The sequence below is a fragment of the Boleophthalmus pectinirostris genome, unplaced genomic scaffold (genome assembly GCF_026225935.1).
Source record: "Boleophthalmus pectinirostris isolate CB_2022bp ecotype Guang Dong unplaced genomic scaffold, ASM2622593v1 HiC_scaffold_18, whole genome shotgun sequence".
NCBI classification, from domain to species: domain Eukaryota; kingdom Metazoa; phylum Chordata; class Actinopteri; order Gobiiformes; family Gobiidae; genus Boleophthalmus; species Boleophthalmus pectinirostris.
This window is the reverse complement of record NW_026571133.1, coordinates 27,180,448-27,199,940: the sequence shown is the minus strand read 5'-3', so window position 1 is coordinate 27,199,940 and position 19,493 is coordinate 27,180,448. Positions and strand designations below refer to the sequence as shown.

General features: G+C 39.5%; 1 protein-coding gene across 3 annotated transcripts; it reads right to left on the bottom strand.

Annotated features, from left to right (window-relative positions):
* Positions 1-1,285: 1,285 nt before the first annotated feature.
* LOC110160454 (zinc finger and BTB domain-containing protein 7C) lies at positions 1,286-19,063 on the bottom strand. 3 transcript variants are annotated; one of them, XM_055153648.1, is made up of 4 exons: positions 19,003-19,063; positions 4,593-5,309; positions 3,148-3,809; positions 1,286-2,709 (listed from the first exon to the last, which is right to left on the bottom strand). In XM_055153648.1, the coding sequence occupies exons 2-4, from the start codon at positions 5,283-5,285 to the stop codon at positions 2,094-2,096; spliced, it is 1,971 nt and encodes a 656-aa protein (XP_055009623.1). In that variant the 5' UTR covers positions 5,286-5,309; positions 19,003-19,063; the 3' UTR covers positions 1,286-2,093. The 3 variants fall into 3 exon arrangements, with proteins under 3 accessions (XP_055009623.1, XP_055009624.1, XP_055009622.1); XM_055153649.1 differs by lacking the exon at positions 19,003-19,063 and adding an exon at positions 12,019-12,127; XM_055153647.1 differs by lacking the exon at positions 19,003-19,063 and adding an exon at positions 10,022-10,621.
* Between the last annotated feature and the right edge of the window lie 430 nt (positions 19,064-19,493).

The window sequence follows — 19,493 nt, the reverse complement described above, 5'->3', positions numbered from 1 at the left end:
GAAAAAATCAAACTTTATTTTAGTCCTTAACTCTTTGCTATTCAAATAGAGGCTCTAGATGCAGCTGGTAGACTGCTCTTGTATTAGAAGTAATCAAAACTGCAGTGAAATGTACAGTGTCTAGAAATTATTGGTTATTCAGCCCTCAAGTATGGTTGTCTTAAATTATGCAAAGACGAGATCATTTAATGTACTTTTGCCTATTTGTAATATGTAATACAATGAGACATGCTCTGGACCTATAACTTAAATCTTTAGTGCCCCCTGGAGGTACTCTGGAAAAATAAGACACTATTTTAAGGATGAAAACGTTCAGTAGCAAAGTAAATACTAGAATAAAGTGTTTAGACTATTTGTGTCAACCCCTTTATTTGCAGGGTGTTTAAGACATAAAACAGCATCAGCATTTAAAATGAAGTAGTACTTCTTATGTCCACTAGAGATCAGGATGGAGCAACACATGCTTCATGTTAAGTGTATGCAGTGTGTAAACTTCAAAATAACATCACTTTGAAAGCCGAGTACTTCAGTGGGTTTTATCTAAAAAACAAAAAACAAAACAAGAACCAGAAAAGCAAGCAATCAAAGAAGCTTCATCCAAAAAGATACAAAACCTACTTGCCCTATAGTATAGACCTTTGCTTTTTTAGCTGTTTTAGCTGACCTTTGTTGTAGTATGTTTATTGTAAAATATTGTATTTACAATCATTGTAAATGATTGTAAATAATAATAATAATTGTTAATTCTTACTTGTTTGTAATTAGTTAATTGTACAATTGTTAGTTTACACTCATATTTTCAGTTCTGTCTTTATACATTTATTTTTTTGTACCTAGCCCTTTTTATGATAAGGATTCAAGTTATATTGATAACTTGTAAATGTGACTGATACCAGAGTTTTATTTTTTATAGAGAGACATCCTTTGAACCTTGTAGTGTATTGTATTGCAGCAATTTGTGTAAAAGTTGAACAGATGAATTGATGAGAACACATGCTTTGTTCATTAAGGCACATCACTGGATTAGAACCAACGACTGGACTCTGTCTCTACCATGGTACATTAGAATGAAAGAGGAGGCTTAGTGGGCAAATGTTATGCTTTAAACTGAACTGTGTTCCTCACTCATGGTTCAGAATTAGGTACAGTCTTAAAAAATAATTGTATAAATTCTACTGTTATCTTAGACTGCCCTGTACTGGCATTTCGATATTTATAGTTTGTTGTGTTATGTGATATAACCCAAGATGGAGTTTAAATAAAAACACTTACACATCACACAAAGCAAAGTTGAACATTTAGTGTCTTTATAAAACAGATTTGCAAAATATAGCCAAGGCTCATTCATTTAAATATGCATAAATAGCAAGAAAATATTTTCCCATTTCAATTCAGATAATTCCAAACTGCTTTGTACATGAATCATTACTGAAAAGCATATGAAAAATTCAGCTTGATCTTGCAGTAAACACAAGCTTATACAGCTAAAGCGATTGTTGATTTAATCAGAATTATACATCTCCGTAAAACACACATAGTTATCATAAACAATAAAACAAATCTTGTTCAAGTCTTTGAAGTAGTACACATCTTTGGATGGAATTTTCAATCTTGAAAGAGCCATGTTTCACATGAACAATGCGATCTATGTACAATAGTGCAGATGAAGATTTGAAAACAGGATAGGCTGATTAAGTTCTATGACACATTACGATAGACTGATCTGACAAGAAGTCAGATTGAGCTGACTTCTTGTCAAATCAATCGTATGTTGGGCTTTCAGAATTCTATTAAATGGAGCTTAGCATGTTTACATTCAATGTTTAAAGTTATGATATTTTCATTGGAACGTCTCTCCCAGCACTTTTTTGGCATTTGTCTCCAAGTCTTAACATTCTATAATAATTATACCACATTTTGACTGGCTTGATGTAGCTCAAAAGCAATTATTGGTGTGAACAAACATGACATCTTTGTTTGTTTGTTTTTTTCATTAAAATATGTAACTGATGTTTTGGCAGTATGTTTTCAAATGTTCTTGGTTATCATTACTTTTAAAAGGTGCTTCAGCGTCAGAGAGCAGATTTACATTTTCACTTGGCAGGCTCAGAAATGGGAGGTGCCCGCTCCAGGCCCATGGCCCAGGGGTCAGTGGGTGCACTGTAGAATTGAGAATGAGGAAGCATGTCTTCTCCAGAAATGGTGAAGGCAAACATGCCATTCTGATGGCCCACTCTGGACTCGTGCTCCTCTGGGCTCATTGCTTTGCCCTCTGCTCTCACATGGTCCCGGGCCTCTTGGTCAGATCCTTTCAAACCCAGACCCCTTATCCCCAGACCAAGCATCTCCCCCAGTCCATGAGTCTTGACTGCTTGGTATGCAGAGCTTAAACTGTTCTCCTCAAAGCGGTTGATGGGGTTTGTGGGTGGGCACAGGAAGTTGCTGGGTGTTGTGGACCTCCAGGCAGCTGGCTTGCGTCCCCGTCTGGGGCGGGACACACGGCAACTTTGCCTCTTAATGTGTCGGTGCAGGTGATCTGAGCGAGTGAAGCTTTTGTAACAGTGTTCACACTGGTATGGCCGGACTCCCGTGTGTATGCGTAAGTGGTTCTTCAGGTCATAGTTGTGGACAAACTTTGAGTTACAGTGGAGGCAGATGTACGGACGTTCACCTGTGTGCTTCCTCATATGGATCTTTAATTTGTCTTGTCTGCAAAACAAGAAATATAAAGTTATGAGAAATATATACACTTTTAAATGAAAACATATGATAGTCTGCATTCAGCTTCATACAAGAAAATTTTATGGTTGATGAAATATGTCTGAAATTATATCAAGAAATATGAATATGTCAAAACAGTTGCTGTCTTGTTCAGAAAAAAAACAAACTCAAAATCAATATGGAGTACTGAGTCAGTTGTGTCTCCTCAAAAGGCAAGCAACACCGAGCTAAAGAAACAGGATGTTGATGATAAAGAGCTAATGAAACCAAGTGAGGGGCTTTCCACCTGCTCTGTGACATGTAGATAAAGATTAGAAGATTAGAAGAATAGAATGTGGGGTGTTTTTCCATTAACTCTGATCTTTGAGAGTAGGTGCATACTATGTGTGAGCACTACAGAAACATGGAGGGTGAGTGGTTCAGTACCTGGTGAAGCGGACTTCACAGATAGTGCACATGTAGGGTTTCTCTCCTGTGTGTGTCCTCATATGCCGGGGCAGTTTCCCTGCTCCTTGGATGACCTTGTTGCAGATGGGACACTGTTGTGAAGCTTTGGGCTTCATCTTCCTCTCCTCCTCCAGCTGCCAAGGGGGAAACAGCGCCCCCAGGTGGGATGCAGAGCTCAAAAAGTTCAGGTATGATCGAAAGTCTGCCTCATCCTTAATTTGACCTAAAGAATGCCCATCTGCAGCCACTGAACCTGGACTGGCATTGTTACCAAGGCCAGCAAATTCTTTCATGTAGTCACCATGCAGCACTGTGGGCGGGACATCCTCTTTCATCTCCTCTTTGATAACCTCTCGTTTGACAGCTAGGTCTAGAGGGTGGGTGCTGTCATGGGAGGCAGAAGTGGGATAGGTGCTTGGCAGTCGGCTCTGAGGGGACGGTCCTGAGTGAGGATGGTGATTGGGGTCAAGGAATTGTTGTGAGAAGCCAGGGAAGTCTGCAGCCCAGACAGAAGGGTAGAAGCCAGGCAGCAGAGGAGAGAGATGAGGCCTCCTGTCCAGTGTGGGCATGCGAGGGTACAGCCCCTCCTGAAGCAGAGATTCAATGGAGAAATCTTTCAACGTGCGGCTTTCTAGACTCTCCTAAAATCAAATAACCGGAGAAAGAATTGGTATGTTTTTATTACCAAAATGTTAATTTATCTTAAAAGAAACAACAGTGTTTTTTATATGTTTATGTGTTTTTTTCTCTGTGCTACTATTTACTATTCCTATTAAGTAATCCATTCAAAATCTGACTAATTTTGAATGGAAAAAATCCTGCTATACAATATACAAAAAATATATTGCTCGAAGTTAGGATGCAAAAAAGTTTCTTTTTTTTTTTTTTTTTTTTTTTTTTTATATTATTATACCAAACCTTTAAGGAGTGTAGCTTAATTATTGAGAAAAGCTGATGGTTAGAATCTGCACTAGTGTTCTCACGATACAAAAAAGTTTTATTCTAAGGAAAATGCTCAATTTCAATAACACAATTATAATAAGAAAACACACAGAATGATTTTCAATGCAATATCATAAAATTATGTCATAAATATAACTATGTTCTAGTTCTGATATTAATCAAGACCATTCTAAAACGATTCAGAAACTAATCAGTTCTGTCTTGTTTATGTTTTGTTTTTTTTCTCAGTATCAATATTTGTTTTTCAGTATACTACTATCTAGTTTCAATACTAGTTTTAGTATTGAGTCGTTTATGGGTAGTCTAGTACACTCTAACCCGTAATTCGATAAAGCTGCTTCTCTTATGTGTCTAATGCTCTACAGTGTAGAGTATTGTGCTAATTATATAGAAAATTTAATGCTGTCATATTTTTCTTCAGTTTGATTCAAATACTGTATATTCAAGCTATCAAGCTATACCTGTTTGCCTGTGATGTTGTCTGGAGACTGAGAAGTAGGTGACTGTAGGTTTGGCTGGTAGGATGAGGAGGAGGTGGTGGGAGGGGGCGAGGAGCCTGTTCCCGATGGTGTCTGCTCCCCCCGGCTCTCTGATGACCTCACAGACCGGTCACTCACGTCGTCATCTTCATCCTGCTCATCTTTCCTCGAGCCTATGTCCTCCTCTTCCTCCTCCTCATCCTCCTCTTCATCTTCCTCTGCCTCCTCTTCATCCTCCTCCTCTTCCTCCTCTCTTACTCCACCACCTCCACTGTCCATGATCTCCAAGCACACATTGATGATGCATGGGATCTCCAGCATCTGCGCTGCATTGAGGATCTCTTTGACATTGGAGGCTGTGATAGTCAGGGTGGAGGTGTAGGCAAAGTCCAGGATGGCAGTGAGGGAATCTGGGGCCACAAAATCGATTTCATATACAGCCGCGGCATGGTTCGGCTCTACGCCATCTGTAGTTGCCACGGTGAAGAGTTTCTTGAAGTACTGACTGCAGGCTGCCAGGACGGAGCGATGGGTGCGGTATTCCTGGTCCTGTACGATGAGGACCACGTCACACAGCAGCCCGTCCCTCCGCTGCTCATTCAGGCTGCACAGGACATCAGTGCTGTGATTCGGGAAAGGGATCCCAATCAAGTCTTCCTCTCTGTGATGCACCATGGCTTGGTCAGTATGGTTGGGTTACTGGATAGAAACATGAGAATAACTTAGTAAAAACAACATCTATGAGGGCAATAGCACAACGTCATACCAATGGCACACATATCACTAAATGTGCATTAAACTATAGCCTATTATAGCTTACATATTATTATGTGTCATAATATTACAATATATTGTCAAAATCTGACATTGCTTATGTCAGTTATGTAAACTAAGTTATTAATTGTGTGTATTAATTGAATTTGCTATTCTCCAAAACCATTTCAATAGAAATAATCGTCTACCGCCTTTCGGTATATTCATAATTTTAAATTAAGAACAGCTATTTTCTCATAAAGGGAACATTTCAGCATGGCCTTGGTTTCCTGTTACGTTCCGATAAATTGTCACATCATATTTAAGCTATGATTGAAAATAGGCTAAAATGGGTTTTAAAATATGTTGTAAAATAGTTGCACCCAAATTGGTGAGGAGTAACATAACAGCTGGATATCTCAGCACTAATTCACTTTTTTGTTCATTGATATTTCTTAACTGCAATAGTTCTACCACAATGAGTGACAGTTTGGCTTTATTAAAATATACTGTGGGCTTGCTTGTTGGTGTGCCATCTGTGCAGTAAAGGCAACAAGTGGTAAATACAGCATGCCTGAGCAAACATCGCTTGGGCTAATATTTATTCTCCAATGTGCAAGCACTTTGCTTGTAGGAAAGTGTTGCAATTGTTATCGAGGTGATGAGAACACAGGCTGTAAATTAAAATACTGAACACAGTATAGTTTAATACTTACTCACTGTCCTTTACACCTCTGGCGTGTAGGGCAGCAACTAATTTAATAATATAGTTTGTGACAGTGGTGAAATGCATATATTCGGGAGAATAGGTTATTTTTATAGGTACATAGATTTTATGAATACTATATAAGCTTAAATAATATATTTTATATATATTTATATTGGTAGTAGAAAATTATTATTGTTTTTGTTTGTACTTTTTTAGAGCTCCAATACAGTGATGTGTGAACCATGTAGTGTGTCAAGTGGCAAGAAAACTAAAGCAGGTCAGACTGTACCAATGCAAGAATTTGCATCCTGTGAAAATGCTTAGAACACAGTTTTCCCTTATTATAAAGACTTCATATGAACTGTTATTTTACAAATTCGACTTTTCTGTCTTCTCTCACTTCCATAGCTGGACTGCTACCTGTTGATTCACTGTACTGTTGTTTACGGCGATAAAACCTCCTTTGGCAAAGTGCTCATTCATTCGCATCTATGAATAGAGCTCCCAATTCGCAGTCCACACTTGGTGGTCACCGAAGGCATGTGTAGATAAATACTTTGAAGCCGGTCCCACTGGCCACAAGCTGCATTGTTGACTCGAAATGGGCCAGGGTAAGAAACCACACAGCTGCTCACAGACTCATACACCCAAAGAGCTTTTACACTAAAATGGATTCCATAAAAATATATATATGAAAAATACAAGAATCTAGAAAATCCTTTAGTTCACCTGCAGGTATACATCTCAGATACCAATCTTACATGTAGTTTATTCTTGTCTGCTCTGTTGCTAGGTAACGGTTGCTATGTTCATGCCATTGATGCAGAATGGACATAATTAAGATATCTTTACATGAGGCAGTGGGAGCCTACAGGCTGAAGACCAAACTTTGTTTTGAAGTGATAGGGACAATGGAAGCTAATAAATAGTGATTAAACCTTAGACTGTTGCTGCATATGTTTTAAATTGTATCTTGACCATCTAAATTTCTTAGTATGTAATAGAATTTGGAGACAGACTCTTCACAAAACCCAACAGGTCTTCCACAAAAAATAGGCACTCTTAATATCTCACACCACAGCCATAAACTGCACTGACGAAGGTGGGAGAATCTTCAGTCAGAGATCAGATGGCCCTAAAACTTCCCGAACAGGTTGCACAAACATCAGCGCAGGGGCCCCTCCCTATAAGAAGCTGCCAAGACAAACAGTAGCGCCAATCTTGGAACAACAGGGGATAAGAAAGAGTGTATGAGGTCTGGTAGGACCCACTAACCCGCTGTCATCCCACCCACTCTATAAAGTAGGGCCGGACACGTGCTGCCATTGCTGTTTGCTAGACCAGTGGCCCAGCAGGACCACACCCCCTCTATCCTGGTTCCCGCTATTTGCTCACCACTATGAGCTCTTACAGCGGCCTGCCCCTTAATTACAGCATGGAGAGGATCTAAGAAGGATGTGCCACATAGACAGGGAGGGAGGAGGAGGGCACGGCATTCCCACCACAAGGACCTGGAGCGACATTTCGTCAGCCAAACAACACTTAACTATTTACACACCCACCTACCCAACCCTCAGTCAGGGCGGGGTGTTGTTAGACAGGCCATGACCAGCTTCTCTTTATAATATTTTTTCATTGAATTGAACTGACTGTCATTTGAATGTTAGATAAAAGTTATTCCTCTTCTGTAAAGGTATGACCTGCATGTGTACAAGCTCAGATATGAAAGTGACTAGTAACAATGGTCTGCCTCATCGCCTGCTCTGGCTCTGTCTTCTCTCATGCAGCACTTAGTCAGCAACACTTTCAACTCAGCACTCCCACCCCAAATTATGTGTCACCTCTATTCAGTGTCCTCTTTTGCCCAGGAACTAGATTTGGGGTCAGAGCCACAGGCGGGCAGCAGCGCCCTGCTCCTCTCCCTAATAATTGAGGTGCACTCCTCCCTTTGCAGCTAGATCATTATGCCCCAAGTGCAGGGCTACCTCGTCCCCAGCCTTGACCGCTCAGGCCACAAATCAGTAGCTAATGTCCATCTCAGCCCTTGTCAGAGACAGACACTCATTTGGCCTGTAAGCCGTAACAGCTAAAGCTAGTTTATCCCTGTCAGAGCACCGCATGCACCTGACCCACATGCTAAATCACCATCCGCCAAAGTTTGGCCCTGTCACCCACTGCCCATTGCAAACACCTGCTAAACAGCTGTCACACGCCCACAATTGCATGGCCAATAATTTAGAGTATTGACAGGCAAGATTCAGACCCTTATTAGGAGGAGACATTCATTTGAGGCCGTGTGCACTAGTCCATTATCTGCTATGGAACAGTGCAACTGTGTGCTGAGCTTACTTTCTTTAAATTATTTTCTTACATTGAGAACAACTGTCTGGGTCATATAGGACTAATAGCCAAAGTTAAATTTAATTGCTGTCAATTAGTGGAGTAAAGGCAGAGTATATCAATCTCTATAATAATCATAGTGCAATGTCATGGCTAAATTGCAGCATTTAACTGCACAGTTTCTGCAGAATGTTGTTGCGTACTGAGATTTGCTCGTCATCTCAAAAGTGACACTGAATGCCTTTAGTAAAAATGTACGTGTCTGTGTTATCAGGTGTCCAAAAATGTTGAGTCCTGAAAATTAAAAGTCAAATATTTTTTCATTTGCAACAGTAATCATTTTCTCTCATTCAAACCCTGTTTTAAGGGGGAACTTAATCATTCTATTGTATTTAATTCTATTTACTTTCTCATTTCTAAAAATGCACATTTGTACTAATTACTATTAGTATCTAGGACCCCATGCCCTCAGAGAACTGGGGCCAATTTACCTGCGAGGCCTTTTAAAGTATCATCTCTGGAGCCTCCAGGGCGGCCCATAGCTACACATCATTATCTCTCTCCCTACAAAGTAAACAAAAGTTTTAACTTTACTACTACATTAGTCTTAAATACAGTATTTTTCTATAACATAGTAGTTTTTTTTCTCACTGTGATTCTATCACAATAGTAAACGCAGTATCCATAGATTCAAATTTAACTTTTTTTACTCACCGAATCAAGCTTCAAAATACAGCAAAAATGTGTTTTTTTATATTTGTGCAATCACAAATATACAAATACTTTTAAATATCACAAATTACATTAACACAAATATTTGAGTATACAGTTAACGCAGATGAGTAGGTGTGTGGAGTATGCCTTATTATCCTTGTCCTTAATTTATGTTTTACATACAGAGATAATTTATGTAAATTATTGCATTGAGAAAAATATTTTGACTTCACTTAATGACTGATATTTTGATTTTAGCACATGTGTAATTACACCTGAAAAACACAACATGTTTCCTGATGAAAACAGACTGCTTCTGGAAATTTGGTAACAACATGAGGTAAAATGTCTATAAGCTGAATGATAACACACCAGCAGTAAGTAATCATTTAGAGCTTGAGCTGAAATCCCAAACATGTTTTTATTATTGAGGCCACTCTCATAAATACAGTCTAACAGTGATGAAGTTCTTTTCCATGTATTATAATATACTTGACTACACTCTTGATATACTTATTTATACTTAAAACTTTACACTGTACAATTTTGTTGAGGATTTAGCAATCTTAGAACATTGTTAATATTTATTGGAATAGTTTTAAATACAATATATATTCTTCACATGTATTTACTTAGATTTTTATCAGTCTCATTTCTCACACTGACAATTTGCTGCTAAAACAAGAGTACATTATTAGACAAAGTTTCTAACTTTTAGAACTAGATTTTCAGTGTCTGAATGTGCATGAGTAACTGAAAAATTCCAAATTTCAAGTTCGTGACCCACACACCGTTGTACGCACTCCCAAACTCTGGCATTCAAATTTCATCCACACATGTCTTGATACGTTTTGCCCAGCATTCCACAGCTTTCAACAGGCTGCGCTCACCTCACCTTGACTTTGCTGATTCCCCTCACGTGTCTCTGTAAGTCCAGTCCTCTAGGAGGCTTCTCCGCTGCTCCCCGTTTGACCTCTCACCATTTCCTTGTCTAATTGAAACCCAGCTGATTCTGTCTTTGTCTGTCAGTCAGTGCCGGCGGATGGCCACTCCATTCACAAGCTCCTCACACTGGACTCAGCTATGCCCCATTCATAAAAAGCAGAAGGTAGAGCCTGGAGGGGGGTATCCAGGAGGCAGGTGGCTCCGCTTGTTTTGGTCTGTCTCAGGGTTGTAGAGTTTCGACTGAGCGCTCCTTGTTGTGTGTGGCTCATGAGGCACGAGCCGCGAGTGAGTGAGAGGAAGAAGGGAGGGAGGGCAGCAGCAGCTCTGCGCTGGGGAGATGTCGCACCACTAGTTTTTATAGCAGGGTGGGTAGCTCAAAGATAATAATACCCCATCCTCCTCCACAACACAAGTTTAAGCGCACTGTGTAATAAGCCCATGGCGCAGACACCCTCTGATTTGGGTCAGACAAAATGAATTTTTAGTTGTGTTCTGGTGGATTTTTTGGGTATAAAGGGAATGGGGAGAAAGAAACTCCAAGGGGTTGTTTGGGGAGACAGAGAGAGGGTAAAAATGGAAATGGGAGAGAAAAGTTGGTAAGGCTATTTTGTGCTCTTCCACTACCCAAAGATGAGATGCACAAAGCTAAGAAACTTTTATATTTATCATTGACTTTTAGCAGGTACTGAAACTTTAAAGTGTGTTTATTATGTCGCAGTGAAGTTCTAACAAATTTACCACATTTAGTTTCAGTGCCAGCATATCTTTCCAAACCTCTTGGAAGTCAAGGGTGATTGCAGTGGTTAATTGTATTGTTTATATGGCAGACACATAAATATTCCCCGTTACCTATACAAACCTCTTTGTGGGTGAAAGTTATAGAGGCACTGGTTGTTACTGCTGTAGTTGTCATTATTGTTATAATAAATAGTTAAATTTCAAAAGTACGAAGATGCCTCTCAATATTGCAATATTAAAACTAGAAATCATATAGACAGTTGTGTCAGAGAGATCAAGAAAACCTTGATGAAGTTTTAAGTTATAAGTAAGGGAACGGTTGATGCTATTATTATTTAATTCATTTATATGAGAAATCTACACAGTAACTGAGTTTGTTTGTGGCCTAGAAGGAGTGAGACTGAAAGAATAAAGTGAGTCACATTTTCAGACCAAATGTACATCTCATCCGGGTGAAAACTTCCTGCATGACATCAATAAACCACACCCTTATTTAAATGAGGTGCCCACAACAGGAAGTCTTTCTTCTGATAAGTCTGCATGGTAATCAAAATCTTTGGGTGCACTGAGTCAGAGAGAGGTTGACATGATATTGTCCTTAACATATCAAGTTAAAAATCACAGATTCAAACCTGCACATACGTTCATTCATAAAGGTAGTACACTCAGACAACCATTGTTTGCCTAGTGGTTAGCAGACCTTCCAATCTGAACCAAAATATTTGTGTGTATATATAAATGTAACCTGACAATCGCAGCTTTACGCAGCAAGCAGCTAACTTACACAAACAAGTGGACATCAGAGCTTAAGGCAGACGGCTATGCCCACTTCTCTCAGGGGAAAACAGGGACCAAAGTTGACCGCAGCCCGAGCCCTCGTGGTTTACACTGTTTTGTGCAGGGTGAGAGGCCGAGCCAGCTCATTTTGGCATCCCGTATATATAAACAGGGTCAGCCACTAACTGCTCACAGCTCAGCCAGACGGCCAGAAAACAACACTTGCTATACTGTACCGTGGTCCATCTATGCTAAACACGTCACTGCAGCCATAGCAACTTGCTGAAAGTGGTACCTGTACATCCTATTTTTTTTAAACAGAGTTAAACATAAAATATCATACTTGGTTTGCTATGGCAGACTTTTAATATATGTATTTTTGGTAATTTACCATATCAAGGTTTAAAGCAATAACTAATGTGTCTTACTTACAGCACATACTCCCCATCCCAACCCACTGTTCTGTAGGTCTATTGAGACAAAAAGAAAGAGAAAAGGGGAAAGGGAAAGAGAGTAAAGCTGGATCAAGAACAACGATCTGTGTATACAACTGCAAAATAGAAGATCACGTGCCTCAAGATCTCGCGAGATCAAATTGCCACAAGATCGTGCACACATGAAAAAAAAAATCTTGTGAGATTTCTTTTTCCCCATATGAGTGCATTTGGATTAGATAAAAAATTATGGTGACTTTCAGAAGCTGTAGCTCCAAAAAACACTGTTACAACAACTGCTAAAGAATTCAATAAAATACATTTAAAAAATTTTAAGGGCCAAAATTGTGAATTGAATCACTAAATATATTTAATAAAATTATATCATAATCTCATCTTGTCTTGTGGACCTAGTCTCGTGTCTTGTTTCATCATGTGGGAATTCTGTCTCATCCCACCTATATAAAATACTAATAGTAAAAATCTATTCTAATAGCCTATAATTAACTTGGGCCTTTTTAATCAAGAGGTCTACAGCCAATCCTGCCACTAAAAAAACCTGAATTACTTCAGGGAAATTAATATCGAAAGCCATTTTATTTTTATTTGAAAAAAGTAAATACAAAAAAAATCAAGACCAATCAAGGAAATCAGGGAATAGAAAAAAATAATAATAATTCTGCCTTATCACCCAGCTCTATAACAAAGCATTACGTTTATCAATATGATTAATGTAATTTAATTGTTAACTATTAACTATTCTTCTTTTCTTTTTCCCTGTCCTCTTTCCATCATAAGTGCACATTTTAGTCAGTCACCCAGAGGAGCTGCACATGAAGCCCTGCGCTGAATACGAGTCATCTGTTTTTGCTGTCTGTCCCTCTGTCAGTCTGTCTCTCTGGTTGGCATGTGCTAGTACCTGTTTACCGACACCTGCTGGGCCCTGAGTGCTCCGCGTGCGAGGCCACCAGATTGGAGCTGTAGAGGGGGTTGGGGTGTGAACAGTCATTAGATCAAGTTGATATCACGACGACTTTGGTGTACCCAGCATGCATGGCAAAGATAGAAACAGTACGTACATAACACGGCCTATAAGGACCTGATCTGTGAGGAGTAGTATAGGACCACATGTCACTGGGCAGTGAGGAAGGAACTAAGCCTCTTATAATGGTTCAAATTTGATTTTGATTTATGCCACATTTTCTTTATTCTAAGTGCATGTGACAGGTTAGACTATTAGTATTTCACTAAAATGTTCTTAACATAATTATATTTAAGAGCTTACTTAGTCTACCCTTGCTTGACAATTTTGTTGAAGCTTTTGTTTTTCTTTCGTGGTAATACACAGTAAGCAAATGTGACTTACAGAGTGGTAATTCTGTTACTATTACCTAGCAACTATACTGTACAAGGTCTAAAGCTTGTTTAATTTACGCAATAGTTTTGCTATAGTTATAAATAAAATGTATGAGAACACACTTTTGTTGTTAAATTAATATTTATATTGTCAGAAAAGTCTGTTCCTTGCACATCAAATTGCTCTACATTGGATGGATTTTTGTGTTGATGACTTAGAGCCATTCCTTTTAATAAGACTGCACTAATTACAGTCATTTTCAACTCTTATTTTTCAACATTTCTTCACTAGCTGTCACTTGACTGGTGTAAAAGTATGATAAATATTTTCCACCCTTACAATCCCACTAAACAAAATTATCATTAATAAACCTGTCATATGCCACCTAAAATTGTTACAGCAAATTAACTGGTCCACGTTCAGTCCTGGTCCACAGTAGTCAGTGTTGTCCCTAGATCACTTAGATAGATAGGAGACAGTATAAGTTTTAGAAACACTGTATCAAGGATGTTGAGTTTATTAGCAGTTGTTTTGGACAGAAGACAGGATGAAAGAATAAAGCATTTCCACTATATAAAGAAACATAACAATGGCAGCTGCTGCAAACTGCCGCTGTCTCTCAATTCTTTTTTTTTTTTTTTTTTTCAAAGGCATTAAAGTCAAACATAAAAAAAAATCTTACATTGCTCCAGTGTTAGCCTTGAGATCAAGACATTTGTACTGAAGCTTTCTGATTCAGCAACCCAACTGTCACTATGCTGTGCTCGTTCATGTGCACGATTCCTTTCACATATAGGCTGTTTAATTTAGAAATGTTTCTTGCTGCATTCAATCATTCAGTCAGTTAATTTAAACCTCTTGTTAGTACGATGGCATTCTTGGTAAAAAAGGATTTGATTTAAAGGCTGTAAATGCTCTGCCCACTGTTAAAGCACACTTCACATGTTATATATTTGCTTTTCAAACTATTTTGCACAGCAGCGGATACAAATACTTAAAACACATTGCAAAAAAAAAACAAAAAAAACATTTTTTTATCCTGTATCCTTTACCCTGCTGAACATTTATGAAAACCAATATATTTTTGACAGTTTTTAGTTATATTATGAATAAATGAAACAATCATAAACAGTTTTGAATGTAACTGATAGGGTCCTCCTTTAGTGAATTAGGTTTTATAGCTATTGTACTTTTCAGCAGGTGGGGCTGTTGTGAGAGATGCATCTGACAGGAAAGAGAGGTACTGATCTGACTACCGTAAGCCTCCTCCCAGGTCTTCTCCTGTCCAAGGCCAAACCTGTACACTACTGCTGGTATGTTAGAGCTCTACATTTTCTATCCATAGCTATTGGACCTGTTCAGAAAGCTACTTCAGTATACGCCTGTACTTTGTTCTCTTTATGTTAATATTTCTGTGTGTGATGCAGGGGGTTACAGTCCTTTCCTAGTCCATTTTAAACAATATGATATTTCATGTAATTTGGGGCATTTGTTTGGTAGTAAAGTGATAGAATACTTATCATGGAATATTTTCAATTAGGCCTATACCTATAACTTATTTCCTTTATGTTGCATTGTACACGTCCCACACTCACTGTTGCCAGAGCGTGCGCGGGGCGTACTGATGGACATGGCTTCCGATATCCTACCATCAAAGACCACATTCACCAAGGTCCAATGGCGCAGCCTTCTGGGTGGTAAGACGACCACTCTACTACCTAAGCTTAGCCACTGTTAGAATGCCGGCTCCAAGGCCCTGCTCATAACTAATCATTTGTCCGAACAAGTTTTTCTGAACAAATCACGGCTCTGCTAGCATCCCTCTAATAGGAAAGACATTTCTTCACAAATATCTACTTTTCATTCAGACTAAAATATGTACATTTTGCCTCAGCTCTAAATATCAGTGCTTTGCCTATTGTTTGTGCTACTTTGTACTGTTCTTCTTCCTATGTGTGATACTTGTTTTTTGTAAGCAGACATGTTATTTTTATATGAACAGACCATGTATTTATCTGAGTAGCCCACCTGTTATTCATGCTTATTAGAACTAGGGAAATAAGACAAGATCCCAGACATTGTCTTTGTATAGAACAGGAAAAGTGGGTGGATTAGTCTTGCTTGGCCAAGCTAGCATGAGCCCCTAAGACCTGCGTGTCCACTCAGAGCTTGTGTGTGTTGGGCCTGGATGGGTCTGGTCAGTCTGGTGTGAGCTTTAGCGTGGAGGGTCGTGGGTGATTGAGGACACCTCCTGGTGGTGATAACGAGGAGAGGCCAGCCTTGGTGGGACAGCCTGTGTCTGCCCTCAGGTCGTGTGTGTGTGTATGTATGTGTGTGTGTGTGTGTCGGAGCAGAGCCTGCGGCGCTCTGGCACCTCCTAATTAAAAGCAGTCAGGCTGCAGGGCAGGGGAGACAGATGCCTGTCATGAAGCACACTACATACGGACACACACGTGCAGTGTTTCAGCCACACGCACAAATACATGATCAGGACACAGCCATCCGCCCGTCCTTATCCCCATCACACCCGCCCACTCAGGTATCACAGGTAGGAAATGTGCATCACACTAGCATCTCCAAAAATGACAAATTGGGAGTGTTAATAAGGTCTTTCTGCTTAAAATTGCATTGCTGCATGAATGTTTTGTTGCCTGATTTGAGAATGTGCCACTTTCATGAAAAAATCCATTATTTATCTGTTCATTGCCTCAGGTTAAAACAAATTTGGCTAATTAAAGTTAAACTAGTCAATGATCTCCCCTAACTTTGGCTTGAAAACCTGCATTATGTCCAACTTGTTCTGCAATGCCACTCACAGGCACACACTTTCCTCCATCGTGACCTGCTCTTTACTTGCAGATTGACACATCTCTCTTCCTCCCCAGCACAGAATGAGACATAATTGTCCTGAATGTCTGTTACCTGCAGACTCTGTCACTTTGTATCTGCTCCCCCATGTGCGGCCCCATGCTGGAGGCAACCACATCTAGTACTTATTTGGCTAACCGCTGTTTGTCTGGGGTAGGTGGGTGGATCAAGGCTCGCTGCTCTCCTTTCTCTCCCAGTGATTAGATAGCATAAGCAGGCCAACTAGCCGAACCCACACACTCATGTCTCTAAAACTGCCAGGCGGGCCTGTGTTCTCTGTGCTGCCTCTCACACACAGGTGGGTGGACCCACTTATTCAACCCAGATCTTTTCTCTCAGACATTATAAAATCGTGCAATTTTTTTTCTTTTCTTCTTGCCTTCATCTACTCCCTCATGCTGATTGACATTTGACAGTGCACTACATATTAACATGTTGCACTATTTTTTATATAAATATACATTTAGTTATAGTATGTAAGCCTGTTAGTCAAATTGTGGTACAAATCACAAATACATACAAGTTACTTCACTAGGCCAAGAAGGCACGGTTGCTAATGGTTACAAAGTGAAGGCTTATTTATAATTGCAGGTAATATATAAAAATAAATCTTATTATAAATTTATTATTATTACTGTGATTATTATTACTTTTTAAATTGCAGTATTAGAGTATTTGCAAAAATACAGTGTGATTAACAACCAGTGTATATGAGAAACAGATATGTTTGTCAGAAATGTTTCTGACTTCACATAACATGATCACAAAGAGCTATTGTGGCATTTGCTTAGAGCATAGGTCTCCAATAATCTTCATACATGGTATAGTTGCTTAATTTGATGGTAAAAAGAAAATTATTGGTAGGATACAGAGATTGACAATATAAAATAGAGCCAACAGAATAATCCATAGATATAGATGGATACGTTGGTGCATCGGTAGCAGTAAGAAAGTGTAAGTTTTCCAAAGCCAGCGTGTGGCACCGAGTCGACCTGGCGGAGAGGCTGGTGCTGCCTGGCGCTCTGTCGTTTGTGCCAAGACACAGCGTTTTGTGAGGAGCGCAACAAACACAGAGCCCACAGAAGGAGCTTTTTTGGCAGGGCCTGGGCCTCCCACCCACAGCAGCCTCTTCAAGCCTCCTCCCTCCTCTATTCATGTGTGAGGGCGGCTTACTCACTCACTCACCCAGCGAGCTCACCCTTCTACACACAACCTGCACCAGCCGCTCCGGGGGAGGCAGCAGCCCTACTCATGGACAGGGCTCAACACGACATCATAGCTTTAACATACTGGCAGCTATGAGCTCTTGAGATCACAGGGTCTTTTCACCCTTTAAACTGAAAGTAACTCGGATTTTACTCAATAGTGACCAGACAACACTGTTTGACAGATTTGTGTGAGGATTTGACCACATGCGTACTGTACATACGCACACAGTCACATGATGTAAGGTGGGAGAAGGCGAGTGGACTCATTCACTCTGTCAGCCTCATTAATGAACACATTAGATCAGTTTCATAAACCCTCTTAAGTGTAAACCTTACCAGACTCAAACAGGTCACACATAATATAGGCACAAAAATATTTTAAGACAATGCCCATGAAATAACCCAAAGCATCAATTTTGTATCTTTTTCTATAAATTGCTGCTCCTCACTGACTTAAAGGGGAGGTGTGGGGGTGTTTTTTCAATAATATCAAACTAAGTAAACATGAATGAAATCTGCTGCAAACTATGTTTGTACAACGCTGCGTAAGAAAGGTGAATAACAAAAGACCAGTGAGATCAAGTTGAATTGAGATAATCTGAGAGAGACAGGCAGAATAGGGCTCTTGTCGGGGCGTGGAGCCTGTAGGTGTGGTGCTCGTGCTTCTCAGCCTTATCCCCATCTAACCCTCACTGAAACAAGGAGAAGTGTGCACATACAGTGGGGTCTTGAAGTTCTTAGGTTTTTATGTTTATAATAATAGTGGATGCATATGACAAACCATACCATTATTTGCCTGGACTTTATAAGACTTCCTGTATGAATTACTGTGAGATATAGTGTTTACCACTATGTCACAATGCTGTAAAAATTGTGAAAAATTTTGCTATGTGTATTTACTTGTATCAGCTATGTACTTCAGATTTCTTTGCCCCCTTACAGTCCTTAAAAGGTGCACATGATGACTTAGCTATTTTTTATTTATTCAATTACAGTTATTTATATTCCTAAAAATACCTTCAAAACATTCTTACTACGAATGGCCTCACCTCTTTCCCCTCTTACATGGTTTGGTTGCATGAAGTGTCACCTACTTCATGAAGTTAAATAGGATTAATGTCATTCTCTTGAAAATTCTAAGCAAAGCATAACATCCTAATGGAGACACACAAATGGCAGATTTCCATCTGAAAAGTTACATAGTGCACATTTTGCATAGTTTTACAATAAAAACAAATGCATCTTCCCCAGCCTTCTCCCTATACACTGTGTGGCTGGTACATGGAGGAGGAGGAGGAGGAGGCCGTGCACGTGTGTTATAACATTTCCAGTAGAAACAACAGATAGCTCTTGCTGTATAGACCCTGTTACTTTGTACCAAAGATGCACAAACTTTACCAAAGGTTACCATTCTTTAGAATAGTTTGGGCACCACATGCAGCTTTTGCCTAATTTCAGACCACAACAAACAAAATATAAATTTCTTTGAGACAGGAAAAAGCCAAAAGTGAATGAAAAAGTAAAAAGAGGAGGATGATGTGTAACTGACCTTTTGGAGGAGTTTTGATTTCAGTTTCTTTTCCTGTGCACCAGTCCCTGTCAGGAAGCTGGAGCAGTGGCAGCCTTGTGCGAGTGAGCTAGACCTGCACATGAGAAACTGAATTTGCTCAGAAGGTGTGTCAGTGATGGGGAGTGAAAAGGTACCGTTCCGCGAAGTGATTATCTAAGTAACACAACAAAACAAAAGTGCTACACCCACCGGCCTCAGCCAACACCCCTCCCTCCCTCTAAACCAAAACTATTTGGCAGCGTTCCCTGCAGTCCACCTGTGCTTAGGGGAGGGGAGTGACATTACATTAGATTACACTTAGGGCCAAACCTTAACTGAAGTAAAACGTACAGACACCTGTACAAATCACATAATTTTTTTCTTGTTTGTATTTATGTATTTATAATGGGGAGAGACATTCAGCTAATTAGGAGCTGGTAATTAACCTAATTGACTGAATAGAACATGAACAGTTTTATTTATTTATTTAT